A 23,162-nucleotide genomic window follows, 5' to 3' on the forward strand; every position below is an offset into this window, starting at 1 on the left:
AAATAAATAAGTCCTGAAACAGTCTGTGTGTTGTTTGTAATCCAGATGAATATGACAATCTTCATGGTGGCTGAATACTTTTGCAAAGCACTATATGTCAAAAAAATTTAACACTGCAAATACTTGTAAATATTGTCTCGATACAGTTTTTCTGAGCTTGGCTAACAGGATTGAGACAATGTAGAGACACTGCAACTGAAAAAAAAACACACTGAAAAACTAATAAGTACAATTATATTTACTTCTATTAAACATAATAAGGAAAGGGAGGAAAAAACAAATGTGGCTGAGAACCACCTAGTCATGGCGGTCATGACATGCAAAATTACTAAGCTCACATAGCTTTTGTTTGACATGCAGGGGTAGGTGACTTTTAAAGCAATGCTACAACAAAAACACTTTTCAGGGAACAAAGTGATATGTATCAGAAAATGTGAGAGTATCTTACAAGAATTTACAAGCCAGTAAATTCTTCAAAGAAAACAAAGATTATCTTTTAAGCATGTTGTAACCATGTGCTCTTAATGAATATGAATACTGAGTAAATCTAAATCTACCTCTAGCATAGGTCCTTTAAGAAGGCTGATTTAATTCAACCTGACTACTGCCTACTTTGACAGGAATGGACAGTTTGACTGACATGCAAAATAACCAAGCACAAAGCATTGTTGTTGTGTGATGTGTATGAATATGACTTTGAAAGTGAGGCTACAAGGAAATAAAGTGATTTGCATTGTAAAACGTGAATGTATCACATTAAAAATCTACAAAAGTCATCAAAGGGTACAAACCAGTGGCATTCTTAGGAAAACATTCAAGCTTACCTCATTTACAAGCTATTATTTGGCTAACATGTAGTAAGCTCATTGTTAGCCTCACAAGCCAGACGTCTGTCTATCATCAAGGAGCGCTGCCTAATGAGAACTCTCAACTTTGACTGTACTAGGCTGATCGACTTGCCTTTTAGTGATGCCTTGGGGAAGTTGAGTTTTAAAGTGAAGCTACAACAATAACACATTTTTAGACAACAAAGTGATACACATCAGAAAGTATACAAGGGTATCCCATATATATGCTACTAAATTCTTCAAAGAAAACAGATACACAGATAGGTTTTTGTGATGTTTAACTTGGAGTAAATTTGTTCCTCAGCTAGCTAGCAAAGAAATTAATGTTAAATAGTAAAGTATCGCATACATACATTGGACATACATACATAATATATGGATCATATATATGTGTCTGATAGTTGGATGAACAGGTGCATAATATATGGATCACATATATACTATCTGTCTCATATTTGCCTGATACATGGATCATTAATGTGTGTATGTACGATACAAACACAAAGATTTTTTAAACCAGTAAATCAAAATGAAACAAGCCAGCAACGCACATGCAATAAAAAGCCTTATATAACATGCAGCTAGCATATATGAATAATACCATCCATATAGGAATAATGATCTCCATCATATATTGTTAAATATATCAGAAACACACATATGTTTGTATAACTTGATATATGTCTGAAATATATGTCCAATATTTGAAATATATTTGTCTAGTAGGTTGGCATATAACTGTCACAGACATCTCCCTCTGTGAAATACTTGTAAGTAAGATGAAAGGGGAATCTATATACACTAATATATGTCATATATTTGAAATCCATATAGTATTTTACACAGCAGGCTCTGTTATTACCACAAAGATCCTGCTGCTGCTTTCCATGTCCTCTCTTTCTCAACACACTAAGACATAATACTAACCTCATAAACTCCATTAATCATTAGGACAAAAGATGTGAAGGACAAGTGATTACAGTTGAATCACCTAAATTGCACCGGAAATAGCTGTACGTTGTCCATATCTATCAGAATGATGCTGGTGGGCGTGTATGTACACAGTCTTAAGGTGAGCTACAGACTGACAGTAAGGTTTTACTCATGCTATGACAGATGGGTTGCAGACTTTGTCTTCCTGTTAGTGAGAAGTCTGTTAAACAGAGCTCATTTTCCAACAGCCTCTGGGGAGGATCATGACATGCCCTTTTACCTTCAACAGAATGAAAAAATAAACCTGCTATAATGACCTTCCTGAAGCATTTAGACTGATGAGCTGATCATCATTAGAGTCTACATTTAAGAGATGAAGAGACAACAAACAGAAATCACCAATGATAACTGTGCATCACAATTAGAGCTTAAAACATTTGTCTGAAACTGACAGGACCCAACTACTGATGTCAGGTTTGGTCAGGTTCAGCCGATTTTGGCCAGACTATGTCTAGTTTGGTCAGGTTCCGTCTGATTGAGTCATTTGTCCAATTTTAGTTGGACTTGAGGAAGGTTCAACATATTTAAGCTTGCATTTAATCCAGTTTAGTTTTGCTCACTACTTTTCCTTTATTACTTTAAACATTTTTCAGTTTGACATGCTGAAGTCAGTTGTGTTGTTGTCAGCCCATTGAGGTCCACAATGTATTTTGTAAAATTGAATGGCCCACTCATCAAAATTGCGTAAAAAAGTACAGTCTTTAATGACATACAAATTACTGTGTGTCTGATTCATGAAACTACTGTAAGATGTGGAAACAAGCAGAGACTTGAGCACAAATGATGAATCAGCCTGTGAAATCAAGCACCAATCTACCAGCATTTACATATAATTTACCTGAAGTACACCATAATTTATAAAGATGTTTTGTTCGGGAGCCAATAAAATGACATGATTCAGTGGTAATGAACAATGACTGTGCTTGAAGGTGAAGTAAGGGTGAGTTCACTGCTCCCCATACTGACTAAAATTTATAGTGTTAAAATAACGACACAAAATAAAACATGAAATAAACAAAATGTCTTAATTTTTTATAAATAAATTGGTTAAAGTAAATTTAAACCCAATTTTAGATAATTCTACCTCTGATAATGGCTGTCTATATTCAATTTTTATGTGAAGTTCTATCTGGATTGCTGTAGATCATGCAGTGTGTTCTCTGAACAAAGCTGTAATCGTGATTGCTTTGATGAAACCAGTGACCCCCCAAGCAAGTTAGCAAAGGCTCTGCTCTTTCACCCAGTGGGTCTGAGATAAGAAGTCATTATGCTGAAAGGTGTCTACGTGTGTTTAGCTCCACTCTGTCTTAAGTCGGACAATCACTGCCTCTCGTTGCGGCTGTATGGTGGGATAGTGTGTCTCTCTTCCTTCTCACTTAAGAGAGAAAGGGACACAGGGCACACAATAGAGAGAGGAGAGGGAGAAAGAAAAGAGCCCTATTCTTCACAAAGGAGCCTTTGAAGGGTCTGAAAGGGAAGAGACTTACCCTTTGGCGTCTTGACTTCCTCCACTGCCAGCAGACTGTGAAATAGAGAGGTAAGATATTAGTGATGTCCGATATACAGAAACAGCACAGAACTTTAAAGGAATAAGCCACAATGGGAGCTGTGCATTGCAGTGATTTTACCCCAGGATCACTTGGCATAATGCAAAGCACAACAGCCTTCAGTGGTTTATTGCAATTTGTACAAAATACACAGCAATGATCAATAAATAGTTTCATTTATTATTAAGATTAATAAATCTTCTGCGAAGCAAAAGCAGTGTATGGATGCCAAACAACATAACAGCCAAAGCTTATTCTATGAACAGCACAATTGCATTTGATAACTTGATGCATTAATACATAATTCAGCTGTATGTGGTCATATGTGCATATCACAGCAGTGTAGCTAAAGGGGGCCTGGGGTGGGAGTTGTCTGACGGTGGCCAAGACACCCCATTTGACACCCCACATTTCTGATTGTTAAAAAAAAAGTTCTCTAGTGTCAATGAAAATATTACTTGCAATGCTGTCCTGTGCAAAAGTACAGCTTCCTTGCGTCATTACATTTACCTCTCTAAATAAAGACTTAGATTTGCAGTAAACATTATCACCATGGCAACGTTTACACATCTGCACACCACAGTCAGTCATGCAAGAGGGCACAGAACTTTTTTCCAAGAGCAACATGTAAACAAAGCATCAGTTTGCTCCATTGTTTCTCCTGATGGTGAGAACTAAGCTGAACTGTGCTCCAGACTACCAATGAGCAAACAGAAGTACTTGACCTTCATAAAGAAAACAAAGTTCAAAACAGTGAGATACCTGCTGTGGTATTCTGTAAGTTGTTATAGCAACTAATGTCAACCAAATGTGAAGTGAATAATCAGGTTGGTTTTAAGTGTGCAACTATAATAAAACTGGCTAGTTGGAGGTTGTCAGTCTTGCCTCTATATCAACCAAAATCCAAAAAAGTTAGAACAGAATATGAAATGCAAATGATAACAAAAAATCATGATTTGTAAATCCACTTTAATCTGTATTAAAAATGAAAGCAGTAAAAAGTCAAGTTTCAAACAATTCAATTTTTCATTTTTAACACAAATAGCTAATCAGCCAATCACATGGCCGCAGCTCAATGCATTTAGGCATGTAGAGGTGGTCAAGGCAACTTGCTGAAGTGCAAACAGCAGCATCAGAACGGGGGAAGAAAGGGGATTTAAGAGAATTTGAACGTGGCGTGGTTGTTGGTGCCAGACGGGCTCGTTTGAGTATTTCAGAAACTGCTGATCTACTGGGATTTTCACACACAACCATCTCTAGGATTCACAGAGAATGGTCAGAAAAAGAAAAAATATCCAGTGAGCAGCAGTTGTGTGGAAGAAAATGCCTTGTTGATGTGAGAGGTCAGAGAATGGGCAGACTGGTTCGAGATGATAGAAAGGCAACAGTAACTCAAATAACCAACGAAAATCTCTGAGGAATGTTTCCAACACCTTGTTGAAAGTACGCCACAAAGAATTAAGACAGTTCTGAAGGCAAAACGGGGTCCAACCTTTTATTAGCACCCTATTAGTACCTAATAAAGTGGCTGGTGAGTGTATATTCTGAAATTAATGCCTGCAATACATTCCAAAAAAGTTGTTAAATGTTCAGAATACATTGAATACAGAGGTGAAGTAATCATGCTTATGTCCTTTATTAGCAAGGATGGGTCAAGGCTCACCACTTTGCTAAAAAACGCATAAGCACATACAACTGATTAAGAATAACAATTCTGGATAAGCACTTGCAAGGATTTATCTATATCTACAGTTCAGGGAATCAGTAAAAATCGCTGTGCATAAAGGAAAAGGCCAACAACCACAACAGAATGTTTGTGGCCTTCAATCCTCCAGATGGTACTGCATTAAAAACCAAATACTTCTGTGATGGATATCACCACATGGGCTTGGGAATATTAATGACAAACCACTGTCAATAAACACTGATTGTTGCTGCATTTACAAATGCAAGTTAAGACTGTACTGTAATGTACAGTGGACACTGTAAGTCAACAACATTAGAAACACTGCCAAGTTCTCTAGGCTAAAGTTAATTTTAGGTGGACTGATACACAGTCCAGATATTTAGTGTGGAGAGGACAGTCAACCTCTCAGATTGTTTACAGAAATTATAGCCTGCGCAATCAGAGAGTGGAGGTGCTAGATTGGCCTGTGTGTCTCTTATTGACAATGTGTGGCATATTATCAGTTGCAATTTACAGCAACTCACATTCCATATGGTTGTGCAGCTTAAGACTTCTATAACTGAAGCTTTCAAAAGTGGATCAGTTGGTGACATCATTTTCCAGACGTTTACTTACCAATTGTTGGAAAGAAAAGTGATGTAACACAATGGTGAATATGCTGGAATGAGCACATATTTACAAAAAACAATAAAGTAAGTAACTAACAATAAAAAAACAATAAAGTAAAACACAAAACATTGTGTTTTTGTAGTGTTTTCAGTTTATTACAGGTCAGGCAGAATTTACTCATCTCTGCTTTTTGTTTTTTTTTCAGGCATTTTGTATACTGTCCTTTTTGGAAACTGCATTTGTAGATGTCTCTGGGCCTTAACGCTTGCTAGCTGACCCCCCCCAGCTTCCAGGCAGGTCGCCCCGAAAATGAAATTCTGGCTATGCCACAGGTATTTCAAGCATTTTACAACAGCTTTGAACATGGCTCAGGTTGTCAGATTTTTAAAAATATACAATCTATAAAAATAAAAAACTAGAAATATCTGTTTTATAAGACTTATATAAGATTTATTTTCAACAGAAATCCCCTCGCCTCCCCCCTCCTAATACCCACACTGTACACTAGTCAGATAAGGTCAAAGGCACTACTCTGGTCAAACGCACGATAAAGCACACTTCATCAGAAGCATGATAAAAGTCTTTACTGCCAACTCATCCTGCATTGTTGCAAGGGTTTCAGAGTAAGACTAATCGCAAAGAATCTGCCAACAAGATTCAGCTGAGTTCCATTACACCAAGGTATTCTTGCATCTGTTTGGACCCTGACTGTTAGATCGGTCTCTAAGGACTGAGAGAGCTCCTGCAGGAGAAGCATATGATGGAGCGCAGCTGCCTGCACGGCAATTAAAATATAAGACTTGCATAAGCATAACAAATTTCACATAGGGGAATAAACCTTGAAATAAAAAAAAAATTGGACTCAGGAGCAGACGTGCATCTGACAGCCGACATGTTATCGACAGCGGCCAGCCAGCGCTGCTACAAAAGATTACAAAAGAGGAAATACAATAACTTGGGCATGACACATGACATGCAGCGCAGCATCTACCAGAGCAAAGCTATCAGCGCACTGAAAAACACAATGTGCCCCAAAGCATGAAATAAACAGTCTAACCAAGACAGCTTCCCTTCCCAGACTGAGTGACTGCTAAAGCGGTTCCCACAGAGAGCCAAGCTTGAGTTACCGGCAGAGGATTTAACCAAGAGAAGAGGGGGAAAGGAGAGAGGGAGAGAGTGAAATAATAAGACAGAGAGAGAGAGGGAAAGGAGAGAGGGAGAGAGTGAAAGAATAAGACAGAGAGAGAGAGAGAGAGAGAGAGAGAGAGAGGGAAAGACTAAGAGAGAGAGGGGAAAGAACCAAATAAAAAGAGAGAAAGAGAAGACAGAGGAAGAGAGGAGAGAGGAGAGAGTGCCAGAGAGAGAAAAAGAGAAGGAGAAAGGAGGTAGAGAGAGAGAGAAGCAGAGATATCAAAGAGAGAGAGAAAGAGAGAGGAGGCAGAGAGAGAAAAAAAGAGAAGGAAGGAGAAAGAAAAAAGATCACGAGAGAGGGGAGAAAAAGAGAGAAGGAAGGGAAACAAAGAAGAGAGAGAGAGAAAGAAAGAGAGGGAAAGTACTGTAGTGGGCAAAAACCTGTTCAGTACCATCTAAAACAAACTGGTCAGGCCTTTGACTTCACACTGTTCCCTCAAAGCTAAGTGACCCTGCTGTCTCTCTATGCTCTGCCTCCGCTGCATTCTAAGTGGCTGAGCACCTCCGCCAGCCCCTGCAGAGTCACAATCGCATCGCTGATGGACTGCCAGCCATGACTCTGAACTCTACCGGCCGCCATGCCTCAGAGAGATTTGTCAAAGGTCACATGTGCATGCAAAGCAAGACTTGGGAAGAGAGGTTAAAGGATGAGAAGGGCAGACAGAAAAAACACTGGAAGGACAGTCAAAATGAAAAGGCTTACAAAAAAAGCATGAGAGGCATCACGGTGGAGGTGGGCGATATGGCACAAACACAACATTATAATACTTTACAATGTACCATTCAGAGCTCATTTATCTTACATCAGTCTTACAGGCAAAGTAACAAAACAGCCTGTTTAAAAAAAGGGTTCTTCTACTGTAACAAGCTTGACATTGTAACCCTTTTCATTGCTGCATATAACCCTTTTCAAAAATATTCAATAAAGAACTATGTACAGCACATTCTGTAGAACCGTTTCACAACTGAGCATTCATGCTTGTATATAGAACCGTTTTCTTTACTAAAGCACCCTTAAAAATTTTTTTTAAGAGTGTCCATAACTTGCACATTAGTTTCATAGCAGTTCCTGAAGTCTTATCATAAGCCCTAAGTTCAAGGGCTAAAGTCCAGCTGCTCTCAAACTATCTGCAGCTGAGGTCAGTTAGGCACGCTCGATGTGTTTTCAGAGCTAGAAGTGGAGGGCAGAGCTGCAGGGGCAGGACGATACGCCATCCTGAACTTTCACTTTCCTCAGACTCACTACAGCTTTAAACATCATCATATTACATCGCCTTTGAGGCTCCTCTTTCATGTTGCCGCGGTAAGTTTGCACTAGTTTGATGTCAGTGAAGGCACGGCAGTAAAGATAGACTCCAGTTCTATATCAACAGTTAAAACATCTGCACTCCCAGCTCACACAGGGAGACGGTCTGACCCCATAATGTGAGTGAATTCTGCATCATTCTTGTGGGCTAGGCTCTCCCTGCTGTGAAGCTTGGTAAGGTGCAACCACAACATTGTTGTGTAAACACAGAGGAAGTGGAGAAATGAAAGATGGCCCAACCATGACTGTTTTGACATCTTTATGTCCCAGCTGCACACAACAACGGCGCCAGAAAGGTTCTTTGCCATGATTAGGCCTGAAATTAACAGTTCAATTGTTTTTCACTCACTGCAACTATCAAAATCATCTCACAAGCAAACACACTGTCATGTGTTTTCTATTTTCTTTTTCATGCATTTGACTCAACCCAATGGATGAAAGTGCATCCAAATAAATTCTGTTTGCTGTGATGTAAACACATGACTGTGAAATGGCTGGAAAATAAACATGAGCTTAAATAATAGTCATCAGGAGATTATTTAATCATTGTGACAGGCCTTGCAGTGATGCCAAGAGACAAGAGAGTGTGAAGAACCTATAGAACCTCTACATAGTAAAACGATTCTGTAGTACAGCTCCTTCACGGCAAGAACCGTTTAAGAACATTTATTTTTAAGAGTGCAAGAACTCTTTAAAAGACATTTATGACACCACAAATAAAGTACGTTAAGACACTAAAAGACCATTAGAAAATTATCACTGCAGTCTTGTTCATAGGCAGTTAAGCAACACCTTATACCTCATAAGCGATACTGTTTGTTTTCCTGTACCTGTGCCTGTATCACATTAACATTTCACAAAATATTTTTGCTTGGCAACATTTATTCTATAATACGAGATGATACAATATCACTTTTTTGTATACAGTACAATGTTAAAAACATATGTACAATACTAAAAGTGAGTGTTGCATTAAACATCTAGCAAAGGTAAAAAAAAAAACAAAAAAAACACCTAACAACTAATAACACTGATTTCCAACTCAGGATTAGGGTATGAGAATTGTAAAACTACTGAAAAAAGAGGTGTTAAGCTTGGCCACACGATATATTGTCTGTTAATCGTTACTGTGATACTGGCCTTTACAATCCTGATATCACAGAAGGCTACTATATAGGTATGTTTTGATGAATGTCGGTATTCATGTAATGTAAACGTTAATTCAGTCAAAATAATACAGACCAGTCATCAACTGCATCATATTATTGATTCACCAGCACAGATCGCAGTAGTAACTGTGATGCAATCACAATTCAAGTATTTTATAAATATCATGCAGCCCTGATATTAAGTTTGCCTGATTCTCCTTTTTACTATCTCTGTCTGTCTACAACCTCCAACTTCCCCATAAAAAAGCCAAGTTCACTAAGCTACATTGAGCAGAAGAGTGTCACACTGTTCTGATTACTAGCTGCAGAAGCGTGGCACGTAGCATAGCGTCAACATTCTTCTCACCCCAAACTAGGCTGAGTGTCAGCGGACCCACGCCAGCACGTCACGTCATCACTTCAGTCTCCTGATGAATGTGTCCAAACCAGCTGACTCTGGAACACACCTGATATCTGCTGCACTCACAATCACCCTCTAAGGGATAAAGTCCTGGGAAAGACCCTGTGTGCATATTTGCCGCCTGTGTAATTGGGACTGAATCCAACTGACTACACATTTATTTCTTCTCAACCAAACTAGCGTTTAGGACTAATGCACCATCACACAAAGCCAAAATGTCCAGGTTCAATGTGCAGGTTATTACACCCTGCCTTGAACTGATTTTGAGTTCATATGTGATTGCTTTGGACTTGCAAACAGCAATCTAACATTTTTTGTAAATTACAGCTGGTGCAATTCCAACACGTAGTCTTTAAAACAGATTCCTAAAGGACACACAGCTCTGCAGAAAAACATTAATCATTATAGAACCATAAAGGAGTAATACAGAGAATTCTAAATTAAAATCAGTACAGTTTTGTTCAGGGGTGGGCAATAAATAAATTACATCTCACATCAAGGTAGCAGGCGGTATGACCCAAAATATTCAACTTCATTCAATATTCAACAGCTTTTTGTTTTAATTTTCTGTTCTACTTTAAATAGAGCATTCTGGCACCTGTACAGAATGTAACTGCTACATCATCTAGCATGAAACAGGAAATTCTAATGAGAAATAAACTTCAGTTTCATTAAATTTCTCAATTCAGCTCATACATGCTTCCACATGCTAGTGCTGCTGATCAATAGATGCTCCTGGAATTCAGAGAATATTACATTCATGCTTAAGACAGAGGCACATATCTGTGATACAGTTTTACATTTTGAAATACTATTTCAAATTAGATTTTACGATACATATTGAAATTTTACACCCTCAGAACGTGTGGATATGCCATAAACCTTGAAAAGGTTCTTAACATTTGCACTGGGGAAAATCATTCTTTAAAGAACCATAATTCAAAGGTTCTTCAGAGAACCAAAAGCAGTTCTGCATATGGGTCTATGGTGTGCTATGCACCATGGAGCTGTTCTGACACCAGACCTGTTAGTTTACCTGCCAGATTACGTCTCTAATCTAAGCACTGAGTCTTAGTCTTAAAAGCCGGAAGTCATGCAAATAGATATGCCACAGCAGGACTGGCAGGCTGCTCACATAATAACAGTCTGAAAATGAACCAACAATGACAGGCTGTCATGTTCACTGTGTTCACAACTGCGTTACTCCGCTCAAAGGCGCAAAGGGGTGAGTCACCACATACCACGTACACACAGGCCATAAGCAGACACCTTTGTTTTGAGTAAAATTCTGGCATAATTCCACATCACACAGCTTAACTGGTCTTAAATCAAGATGAACTGATAAAGGAAATTGAATAGTGAATCACTGTTCACAATACAATGCAGTACTTCTACGCATCCTAGCAGAAGCCCACTAGCGATCGCCTGTTGCACAACTCCATACTCATCCTCAGCTCAGAGACTGAAATGTTGCTCAAGGGCTGAATCAGGACCCAACAGGCTCCGTCTGCTGCTTCACTGGAGAGAAACAGTCCCAAACAAGGAGAGAAAAGTTTCACCCCTTCTTTCCTTGTTCTGCTTACAGGGCGGATTGCAGTTCAGCTGATTAATGTCATCCAGCTCTCCTTGAGAGCTCATACGCATTTGCTTCGAATCAACATGGTTGTAATTTGCCCGAAACGTGAAAACATTCCACAGCCAGCGACTTTAAACAAAAACAAACAGCTCAGATGTCATAACAGCAGGATGTATCCTGGATGAGCCCCCTGAACTGTTCAGTTTGTCAGACTCTCACCATGAGTCGCTTTGAAAGCTGATAGATATATCCATTAGAGTTCAACCAGTATAAAAAAAATGTTTTTTAACAAAAGATTTGCTGCCATGTAGCAGTTTTAAACAATGGTTTACCCACAATAAATAAATACATTTATGCAGGTGATTAACAAGTTTCTTGTCTGAAGTTAACTTCTTTAATTCTGGCATGGATCGAAATAGCTAAAAAGTAAAGCAAGTCTGCGTCAAACTTTGTCTTTTTGCATGACTTAGACTTCTATTACTTTAGCCTTGTAGCTCCAGTGCAAAACTAAAGTCTTGAATACATTTTGGGTTGGGAAATTTGTAAAACATTCCTTTAAGTTAAATTAATTACAATGACTAATAACATCAACTAATATCATTTTAATATAGATACATTTAGTGAATAAAATTCTACTGAATGATTCAGATTGCCAGATAAGATTACATCAGTTATCAACCGTCAAAATTCTTGAACTCAAATAAACAACTGTTTTGTTATTGTTTAACATTGTATTACATAAAAAGTAGATTCATTAAACAATGTTAAAAGGGCCATGAAGCCAATAATAAATCTGTGGAACCTTAATATCAAGCGATATTATCACCCATTGTGGTAAATCGGTCAGATATCGACATCCACAAGGACATCCATAAAACCATAAAATATATGCATAACTCACCTGTGCAAGGATCTCGATGCTGTTCCCCGCTCGCCCACACTGCTGCAGGTGAGGGAGGTTTTGGAGGTGGGTCCAGAATGTGTTTCCTGTTTTCTGTCAGATTGGCTCAGCGCCTCCTTCTCACCTGCCCCAGAGTTAGCTTCAGGGGTCTGACTCCGACCAGAGGAGGATACGTCCTTTGACTTCTGCTCTGAGTTGGAGGCAGTGTCGGGAGCCTCTGAGGTGTCCCGATGTCTGTCCCTGCGGGAGTATTTGGAGGAGATGTCTTCCAGGTTAGCGTAGCGCTCAGCTAGCTCCCGCCGCCTCTCGGCTTTGTAGCGGGCGATGCGCTCTGCTTTGGACTCCAGCGAGGAGCCCTGAAGAGTCTCCACTGCATCCATCACCTCTCAGTTTTGACTGATAGCAACAGGTCCTTTAGCCTTTAATGTAAATAGAATCAGCTGAGAAGAGTCCAAGGCTCCAGAAAAGCAGGTTATCTCCTGGTGGACAATGCCTTTCCTTCAATTCATCTGACTGTAGAGAGAAAAGAGAAATGGCATTAGTAGAGTTCTTGAAGTTCTAACATGCCTCAAATATCTAATCTCATCATTAAGAAAATTAAACTGTTACTAAATGCACACTAAACTCAAGTTGTTGAGCAAAGCACGCAGTCACACAGACTTGCAGTGATCTATTCATTCTTTTCCAGTATAAGCTCAGTCAAACGCAGTTCACTCCTACTCTGAACACTGCCCAATGAGCGTTGCTTCTCATATTACCTTCACAACCCAGACAGAGAGAGGGAGAAAGAGATTGGAGAGAGACTTAGAGAGAACTGTTTCTTATAAATTCTCCTATTAGGCATAAACTGAAGACAAAAGTATAGTTCTGCCAAACCACACAGCCATGACGAAACGCAGGTTTTATGCAAGAAGTCATTCTTTCTCCAACACTGCAAGTGCCTGTGACTGCATATCTACATCCATCCTTGCTCTCATTTGAGCAGGTTTACATCTGCCTATTACAGAATATACAGTGTCTTCCTGCTTCCAAGTAATTGAACATGTAGCTGCATGCTCTGTATGTGTATGTGTACTACAGTACAGAGCATATGGAGAGAGAAAGAGAGTGTGGGTGTGTTTGTATTAGTGTAAGTCTGAGCAGGGGGGGGGTTGCTCTGCCCTGCTGGATTCCTGCTGTAGAGAGCAAGGGTTAATGGGCCACATCTGGGAGCTCACATTTAGTAGCTCACACTCAGGGGGAGATCCAAAGAGAGAGCAAGCAAGAAGAACAGAGAAGGAATTAAGAGATGAAATGGTCAGAGAGCAAAAGTCTTTGAGAGAGAAGGTGAGGAAGGATAGCAAAATGGTTGAGGCAAAAGTGGGGAAGTAAAGCATCACAACGTTGAAAAATGTCTTTCAGTCAGAAACTCAGGAGGATAGAAGATGGAATGAAGAGGAAGAGAAAAAATAAGGGGACGTGGATGGAGACAAAGGGCAAAATATTGAAAAAGCTAAAGTAGCTAACAACTAGTGGAAACTTATACCCACCAATTAGCATGCTATTACGCCATGCCTCAAACCATGTCAAGATTTAAAGTTCGTTTTTAACTGTCCTTACACAAATGAGATATACAGTTATAATGAGATATACAAAAATATCACATATAGCTTGCAATTAGGCCTGTTGCGATCATGAAATTATAGCTGAAGCCCAGATAACAGAATTTTTTTGTGACATATTCTTAGAAGAGCCGATTCTTGAGAAAAGACCATTAGTCTTGGAAGTGTTGAGGGAAAAAAGAGGCAGAGGACAACCAAAATGGATGGATACAACCAGAGGCAGTAACAGCCCTTTAGAAGCCTAAAGTCCCAAAAAGAAGACTGTATATTCTGGAGAACCACTAACCAAATGTCTTAATGGCACTTAAAAAAAACAGGCCTGTTGCCATCATGAAATTTTAGCTGACAATTAACATATAACCAATTAATAACAATTTCTCTTATTTGTTCTTTGCATTCAACTATTAAAATAAAAGCCTAAACGTGGCCCAACTGACTGATCAACATCTTGCATCCTAGCGGTCAATACTTAGTAGCTCCAAATTGATAAGACACAGCTGGAGCTCAAATAAACAAACATTACTCATGACTGCCCTCTAAAGGTGTTATTAACAAACATCAAACAAACAAACATCACTCACCATAGTAACGTACTTGCCTCAACATAATAGATGACAATGCACCCACGTCACACTGTTGGTTGCAACATAGAAGTATGATTGTGAATACTAGCAACTGTGGAAATTGATTGTGATCAGCTCAAACAAGATCATGCAATTACACAATAATTGCGACAGGCCTATTCATTCTAAATAAATGTGTGTGTCTGTATAACAGTTTGTCTCTGTCACATTATAGTTTATAACCATACGTTGCAAACATCACAATGTAAAGCTCTTGTTTCCATGTAACAGTCTGCAAGATTATGGTTTGCGCATCCATTTCTGTAACAGGCTTCATCATTTCAGGTCGAGTCTGAGTCTTGTTTTTGCAAAATTACAAATTACATTCTGCAGGTCTTCCAAGAAACCCATTGTTGCAGGTTAAAATAACCTGATGTCATGATTCATTATTTGTTAACTAACTAGCCTCACAGTTCCAACAGTGCAAATTCATGAAACAAATTTTAGATGTCAAACAAACAGAAAGAGATGGCCCAAGAAATTTACCCAGAATAACGAGGTGGTGGGGGGGGGGGGTTGTCTGGCTCCATTGACTTTCTTTAGAAGTAGAGTATGTTTTTTCTTCTCATGTTAAATTCTCATTTTGATGATATCAGATTTTGTTCCGACAACAGCAACATGCTTGTTTATTAACTATTTTAAAACCAGTACAGAGTATGCAACTTCTTTACAAAAACTGAAGCTCCTGCTAAAACTTGGGTAGACTGATAAATTTCTGATAAACTGTTGCAAATCTCTACTGAGCTCTCAGTAGTGGACATGTTCATGAGTGATGAGTTTAACGCCGGTACGGTACTGGACCTACATACATGTACATACATTTCCCCATGTGCTTTATCGATACATATACCAGATGGATTATAAATACTTCTATATTATATAAATATTTCTATACATTACTAAATTCATGTACTGTCTCAACGTATGGTGTGGGGGGAGACAAAACAGTGCACTACAAAAGAGGTGGGGGGTGGGGGGGTGGGGGAGGGGATGACATTTGTAGGTGGGGTGAAGGGGATGAGAGGAAGGGAGGAGAGGAGTGAGGGAATCACAGTAAGTTGAAAATGGAGAGGGAGGAATGTATATGACCTCAGCCTCTGGGGAGCATTTCGAAAGAGACTCCAGTGACGGGAAAGTGCCTCACAAATCTACTGCAGCAGCCCAGCAGCTTGCTGGCACACCACTTCAGCTTCTGCCTAACTATAAGTAGTAGAGGGAGGCAGGGCGGGTCAGAGACAGGGCAACTCCACAGGGAACTGCATGACAGACCGTGTGTATTCACCTGTATTCACAATCGAGACTCAAGACTCTAAATACCCACTAATCTCAAGTTACTGAACTTCTGTTGACACTCAACGCCATAGCAGGCAACTCAGATTATGGAGAAGAGAGCAAACAAAAGGTTTCACTTCGTAAAAGGCTACAGACCTACAATCTTCTTTGCTAGTGTCTACAAGTCTGACAAAAGCAACAGATTGACAAAAAATAAATAACTACCACTTTAAAGAGGGTAACAATAAACGTGTAAATCGGGGGACTGTTGGCCCCGCCAAAAATGATTGGGCCCTGGAGCCACAGCACCATAAGCAAAAACACGCGAAATGCCAAAACCAATCCAAAACAAAAGCACGCAAATGACCTTACTGCCAAATCCCAAGACGGTCTCAGTAATTCTTCTAGCCATTCTGTAACTATGATTAGAAGAGTACGTAATTCTAAAAGTCATCTCGGGGTCCACTGTGTGCTTTCTAGCATTACCTATAAAGGCTGAAAACAGAGCAGCCACATCTTTCAGAGCCAGAAAACAGGGACCAGCTTCATTTGGAAACACATTGTGTTTTCCTACCGAACAACCGAACAAGGAGAGAAAATCAGAGCTATGAGTCATTTGTAAAGCCGCTGGGCATATCAGCAAAAGAGTGATCTCTGGCTTTTTTCTCTCGTTTTTTACATCAGTGCTTAAGTAATCAGTGCTTGTGCTGATATGGGAGGCTAAAGGCACTTTAAAAACCTTTTGACATCTCAAGAAGTACTAAAGAAAGGAGCTACAAGCTTGACAGCAGAGTAATTCATATACATACTTGTCTGAGTGCTCACTGCATACTTAAGATCAGTTGCTCACAATGACTAATTGCAAGCACTTTCAATCTCCGCTACACAAGAGGCAAACAATCTCATCTAAATACATTGCAGGGGTGTCCATTGTGCCTGTGGGTGTCCCTGGCCTTTGACCCCAGCCTCAAAAGAGGACAGGCTGCAGGCAGAGAGAGGAAGCTCTGTCTGAACAACAGCCAACCGTGTCACATCCTGAGAGTATACTGTAACCCATTAATATCCTGCCTATTACTGGAGTCAGCCTGGTTTCTCTCCATTTACTGGAAAGACTTGCAGATGCATTATGACTCTTTGGCCCTGTAAACAGTATTCTGACACTACTGATAAGTAGCTATAAAATATGGCATTATAATATATTTATTTGTTACTGATATATATATATACACTCTCACAAGGACTGAACTAAAAACCCCTCACACACATACTTTACACTGAGACACACACATCTCTTGTTGATGCTCTACTTGCACTGGAACATCTGGAACACTGCTGCTAATACTGTATTCTACTCAAGTAATGTATATTTCTACCTCAGTAGCTGCTGTGCTCACATATGTCATAATCTGACTGTGTATACCTTCATATCACAGCATGTTAAACATCTCTGCACCTTATCCTCACTACCTCATGTTCAGGAATGAGTGCTGTGTCTGCGCTGAACTGTCTTGTCTGTTTATAGTGTCTAATATCTGTTTTATTTATCGTATTTATTACATTGTTTATAGTTTAATGTTTGCACAATTACATCTGCATGTTTGCACTTTGTCTGTACTGTCTTATTTTGTTCCATGTTGCACTAATTGGTCCTGGAGGAATCTAATTTTGCTCCACTGTGTGCCTGCACACAGATGCAATGACAACAAAAACCTCTTGACTTGACTATTGGCATCTGTGATTCTGAATGATGTCAAAAAAGGCTGCAATATGCATATGAGCCATACATGAGATCATGATCATCTCTGTGGGTGTTTCAATGAATCAATTGATTGAGGTAATTAATCAAAAAAAGTAATTATTTTCGGTCAAAACAATCAAAAGTAACCATTGCACATTATTGATTCACCAATGCATTTTAATGTACTGCAAGCCCTATTACAATCACAATATATGAACCATTCCACTGAATTAACTCAAACTGCACTCTCACAGTAAAGTATTCAGGCTTTAAATATTTACAACCATTATGATACAACCTAGTTAAACTCAAGTCATTCATTAAGATAGTGATAAGCTACATATGTACAAAATCTTCATTTATATGGTACTTTTCTCTGGGCAGATGGCTCTGTCCCAAACACTGTCTTTTAATTAATTTAATTTACGTATTTAATTTAAATTGAAGTTGAAGGATTTAGATGTATCAAAAGGATGAAGAATGGAAAGGCAGTTGGTCCAGATGACATACCTGTGGAGGTATGGAGATGTTTAGGAGAGAAGGCAGTGGACATTTTAACCAGGTTGTTTAACAAAATCCTGGAGAGTGAGAGGACGCCTGATGAGTGGAGAAGTAGTGTACTGGTCGCCATTTTTTAGAACAAGGGTGATGTGCAGAGCTGCAGTAACTACAGAGGTATAAAGTTGATGAGCCACACTATGAAGGTATGGGAAAGAGTTGTTGAAGCAAGGCTAAGGCGAGAGGTTCAGATCAGTGAGCAGCAGTTTGGTTTCATGCCCAGAAAGAGTACCACATTTGCCATTTTTGCATTGAGAGTGTTGTTAGAAAAGTACAGAGAAGGTCAGAAGGAGCTACATTGTGTCTTTGTGGATCTAGAGAAGGCATATGATAGGGTGCCAAGAGAGGAACTGTGGTACTGTATGAGGAAGTCAGGTGTAGCTGAAAAGTATGAAAAGTATGTTAGGGTGGTGCAGGACATGTATGAGGATAGTGAGACAGTGGTGAGGTGTGCAGTTGGAGTGACAAATGGTTTCATGGTGAAGGTGGGGTTACATCAGGGATCAGCTTTGAGCCCCTTCTTGTTTGCAATGGTGATGGAAAGGTTGACAGATGAGGTCAGGCAAGAGGCTCCATGGAACATGATGTTTGCAGATGACATTGTAATTTGTGGTGAGAGTAAAGAGCAGGTGGAAGAGAATCTGGAGAGGTGGAGGTTTGCACTGGAGAGGAGAGGAATGAAGGTCAGTAGAGACAAGACGGAATACATGTGTGTGAATGAGAGGGAGGCAGGTGGAAAGGTGAAGATGCAAGGAGTAGAGGTCGTAAAGGTGGATGACTTCAAATATCTTGGGTCACCCATCCAGAGCAATGGACAGTGTAGAAAAAAAAAAGAGATCCACTGCCTCATCTAATTTTACACCAACCATCTCCATGTCCACCTTCACTACATGACTTTCCAAAACATATATTATTTGTTATTATTTATATTATCCAAAACTGTGTGAATACTACACAAAAACTGAAAGCTAGGAATCAACATAAGCCTATGATATATTCTATGTCTGTATCTCATCCATGCATCCAAACCCTAGAGGAAACACTGAATAATACAGGCCAGGCAGCCCACCCAGCCAAACCCATGTGCTGCCTGGCCTATATTATTCAGTGTTTCCTCTTGGAAGTTTTTCAGCAGCAGTGGTTGGCCTGTTATTGTAGCCTAAGCTACAAATAGCGTGTTTGTTGGGTATGCAGCCACGCTTATCACTGTTATTATTATTACATAATCACCTGATTGCAGATTTTAAAGCTATCAGCAATCAGCATTCACAATAATATTCTTACACTGCAAAGTTAAAATGTGAAATAAGTACATTCTCAATTCTGGGTTGAGGAAAATGGTGGCAAAATAAGAACGCAGAGAGTGAACTAGCCTGTCATGGGTCTCTCGAAAACAAGAACATTTCTGGCTGGTGCTATAACACCCTCAGAGGGTAGATCATTTATTATGGAGCTCTGACTGATGTCACTTGGGAGCTACTAAGTATAGTTAGAAAGAATAAAGTCAGCCAATTTGGCCACCTTAGATTTGTACTTTAATATCTTGCATACAATGAACAAAAAAAAGACAAGTCTTAATCTCAATTGTCTGTATGGCAAATAATTATCAGGCTAACATATCCTGATCAGGACAGGCCTCTATGCAAGGTTCTTTATCTTATCAGCAGAAAGACTGGCTGTTCACTTTAATGCCCTGGGTTTAGCCCTGGGAAGCTTAGGGGTTAAGACTGAGGGATAGCTCTCTGTATCTAAAGAACCATCAAGTCTTGTCTATCCTCAGCCCAAACACAGCTGATTTAAGGACAGCGCTGGCCTGCTTTCAGCGCCAGTATTCCCCTAACACCGGACACACCGCCTCGTGCCACATTTTGTCTTTCGCTCCATGACTAAGAATGTTTGCTTTTCTTCAGCGTCTGGGGACCACCAGCCAGGATAAGTAGCAGCTTGTCCTTATAAACATAATTCAGTGTGTATGAGGTAAAGAAGTCAGTGTGGTACTGTGGGCTAATCTGTGAGCCTTTATGAGCTTAGAGTCTTCACACACAGACACAGCCCTATTATCTCCTCATATCATACTCCTTATGTTGGCTGGGCCTAATCTATTTGCCCTGAGCTAAATATTCTTCACAGAGTAGGACAGCTGGAGGTCACACTGATGATTCAAGCTTGACTTGCGTAATGCTCTTGTTATGGGATGCTTTTGATCAAAACGTTATATGTGGTTTCAAATTATTATCAATATTTCATTATTATTATTGTTTTTAACCCTATTTATTTGTAGTATTTTTAGTATATTGTTTATGCCAGTTCATTTATAGCCAAGATGCACCTCGATACTGCACATCTGGAAAAGCAAAGACAGTAACATTGTCTGTTGCTGCAGCTATCAAAACTACTGTGTGACTCCACAAAGCAAAAAAAAGACCAGCAGGGCTCCTTTTCGTGGAAAACTCCAGGATTTTTCTACCTTCCTCTGTTGCTTCAGGACCTGAAATTTCACAGTCAGTTTTTCTATTTGCCAATTTCATCCTTGGCATATTTACGCTGCTCAAAAAAATAAAGGGAACACTTAAACAACACAATATATCTCCAAGTAAATCAAACTTCTGTGAAATCAAACTGTCCACTTAGGAAGCAACACTGATTGACAATCAATTTCACTGCTGTTGTGCAAATGGAATAGACCACAGGTGGAAATTATTGGCGATTAGCAAGACACACTCAATAAAGGAGTGGTTCTGCAGGTGGGACCACAGACCACTTCTCAGTACCTTTCTGCTTTCTGGCTGATGTTTTGGTCACTTTTGAATGTTGGTGGTGCTTTCACACTCGTGGTAGCATGAGACGGACTCTACAACCCACACAAGTGGCTCAGGTAGTGCAGCTCATCCAGGATGGCACATCAAAGTGAGCTGTGGCAAGAAGTTTTGCTGTGTCTGTCAGCGTAGCGTCCAGAGGCTGGAGGCGCTACCAGGAGACAGGCCAGGCATGAGGATGGTATGAGGGCCCGACGTCCACAGATGGGGGTTGTGCTCACAGCCCAACACCGTGCAGGACGCTTGTCATTTGCCAAAGAACACCAGGATTGGCAAATTCGCCACTGGCGCCCTGTGCTCTTCACAGATGAAAGCAGGTTCACACTGAGCACATGTGACAGAGATGCTGTGGAGAGTGATCTGGTGCCTGCAACATATTTAGCATGACTGGTTTGGCAGTGGGTCAGTAATGGTGTGGGTGGCATTTCTTTGCAGGGACGCACAGCTCTCCATGTGCTCGCCAGAGGTAGCCTGACTGCCATTAGGTATCGAGATGAGAGCTTCAGACCCCTTGTGAGACCATATGCTGGTGCGGTTGGCCCTGGGTTCCTCCTAATGCAGGACAATGCTAGACCTCATGTGGCTGGAGTGTGTCAGCAGTTCCTGCAAGATGAAGGTATTGAAGCTATGGACTGGCCCGCCCGTACCCCAGACCTGAATCCGATTGAGCACATCTGGGACATCATGTCTTGCCCCATCCACCAACATCACGTTGCACCACAGACTGTCCAGGAGTTGGTGGATGCTTTAGTCCAGGTCTGCAAGGAGATCCCTCAGGAGACCATCCGCCACCTCATCAGGAGCATGCCCAGGCATTGTAGGGAGGTCATACAGGCACGTGGAGGCCACACACAATACTGAGCCTCGTTTTGACTTGTTTTAAGGACATCACATCAAAGTTGGATCAGCCTGTAGTGTGTTTTTCCACTTTAATTCTGTGTGTGACTCCAAATCCAGACCTCCATTGGTTAATAAATTTGATTTCCATTGATGATTTTTGTGTGATTTTGTTGTCAGCACATTCAACTTTGTACAGAACAAAGTATTCAATGAGAAAATTTCATTCATTCAGATCTAGGAAGTGTTATTTGAGTGTTCCCTTTATTTTTTGAGCAGTGTCTATGATCAAACTCACTCACATATCACATAAAAATAAGCATAAGTTTAGTTTAGTTTAACCACCTGAAAAAAAATACCTGATCCGCAGTTAACTAACCTAAATTATCACCAATACAATCTATAATACCAATAGCAAAACTAAAAAATAGAAAATAACAGTAATACTAATAGTTTGTGCATATGACAATCCAATACAAAAGCAGACTTGTTTTACACTTTGATGCAACTACAACTGAATGGATAGATGTCACACTGTGCTATTGTTTTATATTACTGACACTGCTGAAAAAATAAAAAATACAAAACACAGAAGTATCTCATACAGTTTAAATGCATTATTTTAAGACGTTGTTTATTTTATATTTTATTCTTTCCAGCCTTCGTAAACGTAACACTATAAAGTTTTGTCAATGACCTTAAACTCCACCTACAAGCACAGCCATTGGCCAACGCACTGCTGAACGTTTTTGTTTTCTTAGTTCGCTAATGAAACATCTGCATGAATCAGGGCGAGCGTCATGTGAATGTTTTGTAAATTAGGGACTAATAGGCTGGCACTTGCATTCTGTTTTGCACAACTTTGATCAATAAGGCCATCGCGTTTTTATTTTTCATACAAGGAAATGCACTGAAATTATTGTCTGTGGGAATACTAGAGATACAGCACTTAGAAATCAAATTGAAAAATTCTGGAGTATTGCTTTAACTCATTTTTCCCTGTGTATAATCCTACAATCTTATTCAAAGGCCTTTCTAGATGCTGGGTTGTTTGAATCCAAACATTCAGGCCCATTTGGCCAGGCATCAGATCATAAATGAAAGCTAACTTGCTCCTTTCAACACCAATTAATAATGGCAATAAAAAGGAAATGGCTATATTGGTGCCACTACACTAGGGCTCTGGCTTCACAGCTCAGCGCTATGAAGACAGCACTGATGAGTCAACATGAGGCAGACCAAAAGCGTAGATTTCATGTGAAACACTGTCAGCACTGAGATTTCATTGCCACCACAGCATCTGTTTGTCATCAGCTCTGACTCCCACATCTCTAGCTGCTCACTGTGACGCCTGACGCCATGTCAGCAGTACATCACGGAAACCAAGGATGTACAATCACAAACAGCCAAGGTCAAAACTCGCTCAAAATATGCAAGTGACTAATTTAATGTTTTTTATTTTGGCAGGTGGGCAGCATGGTGGGCAGCAC

General features: G+C 39.9%; 1 protein-coding gene across 4 annotated transcripts in view; it reads right to left on the reverse strand.

Annotated features, from left to right (window-relative positions):
* svild (supervillin d) overlaps positions 1 to 23,162 on the reverse strand; it is an 87,974-nt gene that overhangs the window by 47,788 nt on the left and 17,024 nt on the right. For 3 of the 4 annotated variants that reach the window (XM_017693183.2, XM_017693185.2, XM_017693184.2), the window contains exons 2-3: positions 12,228 to 12,740; positions 3,329 to 3,363 (exon numbers count right to left, since the gene is read on the reverse strand). In XM_017693183.2, coding sequence (XP_017548672.1) covers positions 3,329 to 3,363; positions 12,228 to 12,607 — 415 coding nt within the window. In that variant the 5' untranslated portion in view covers positions 12,608 to 12,740. Of the gene's footprint in view, positions 1 to 3,328; positions 3,364 to 9,696; positions 9,981 to 12,227; positions 12,741 to 23,162 lie in introns of those variants that run through there. The other variant, XM_017693186.2, reaches the window with a different exon arrangement.

The sequence above is a fragment of the Pygocentrus nattereri genome, chromosome 13, assembly GCF_015220715.1.
Source record: "Pygocentrus nattereri isolate fPygNat1 chromosome 13, fPygNat1.pri, whole genome shotgun sequence".
NCBI classification, from domain to species: Eukaryota; Metazoa; Chordata; class Actinopteri; order Characiformes; family Serrasalmidae; genus Pygocentrus; species Pygocentrus nattereri.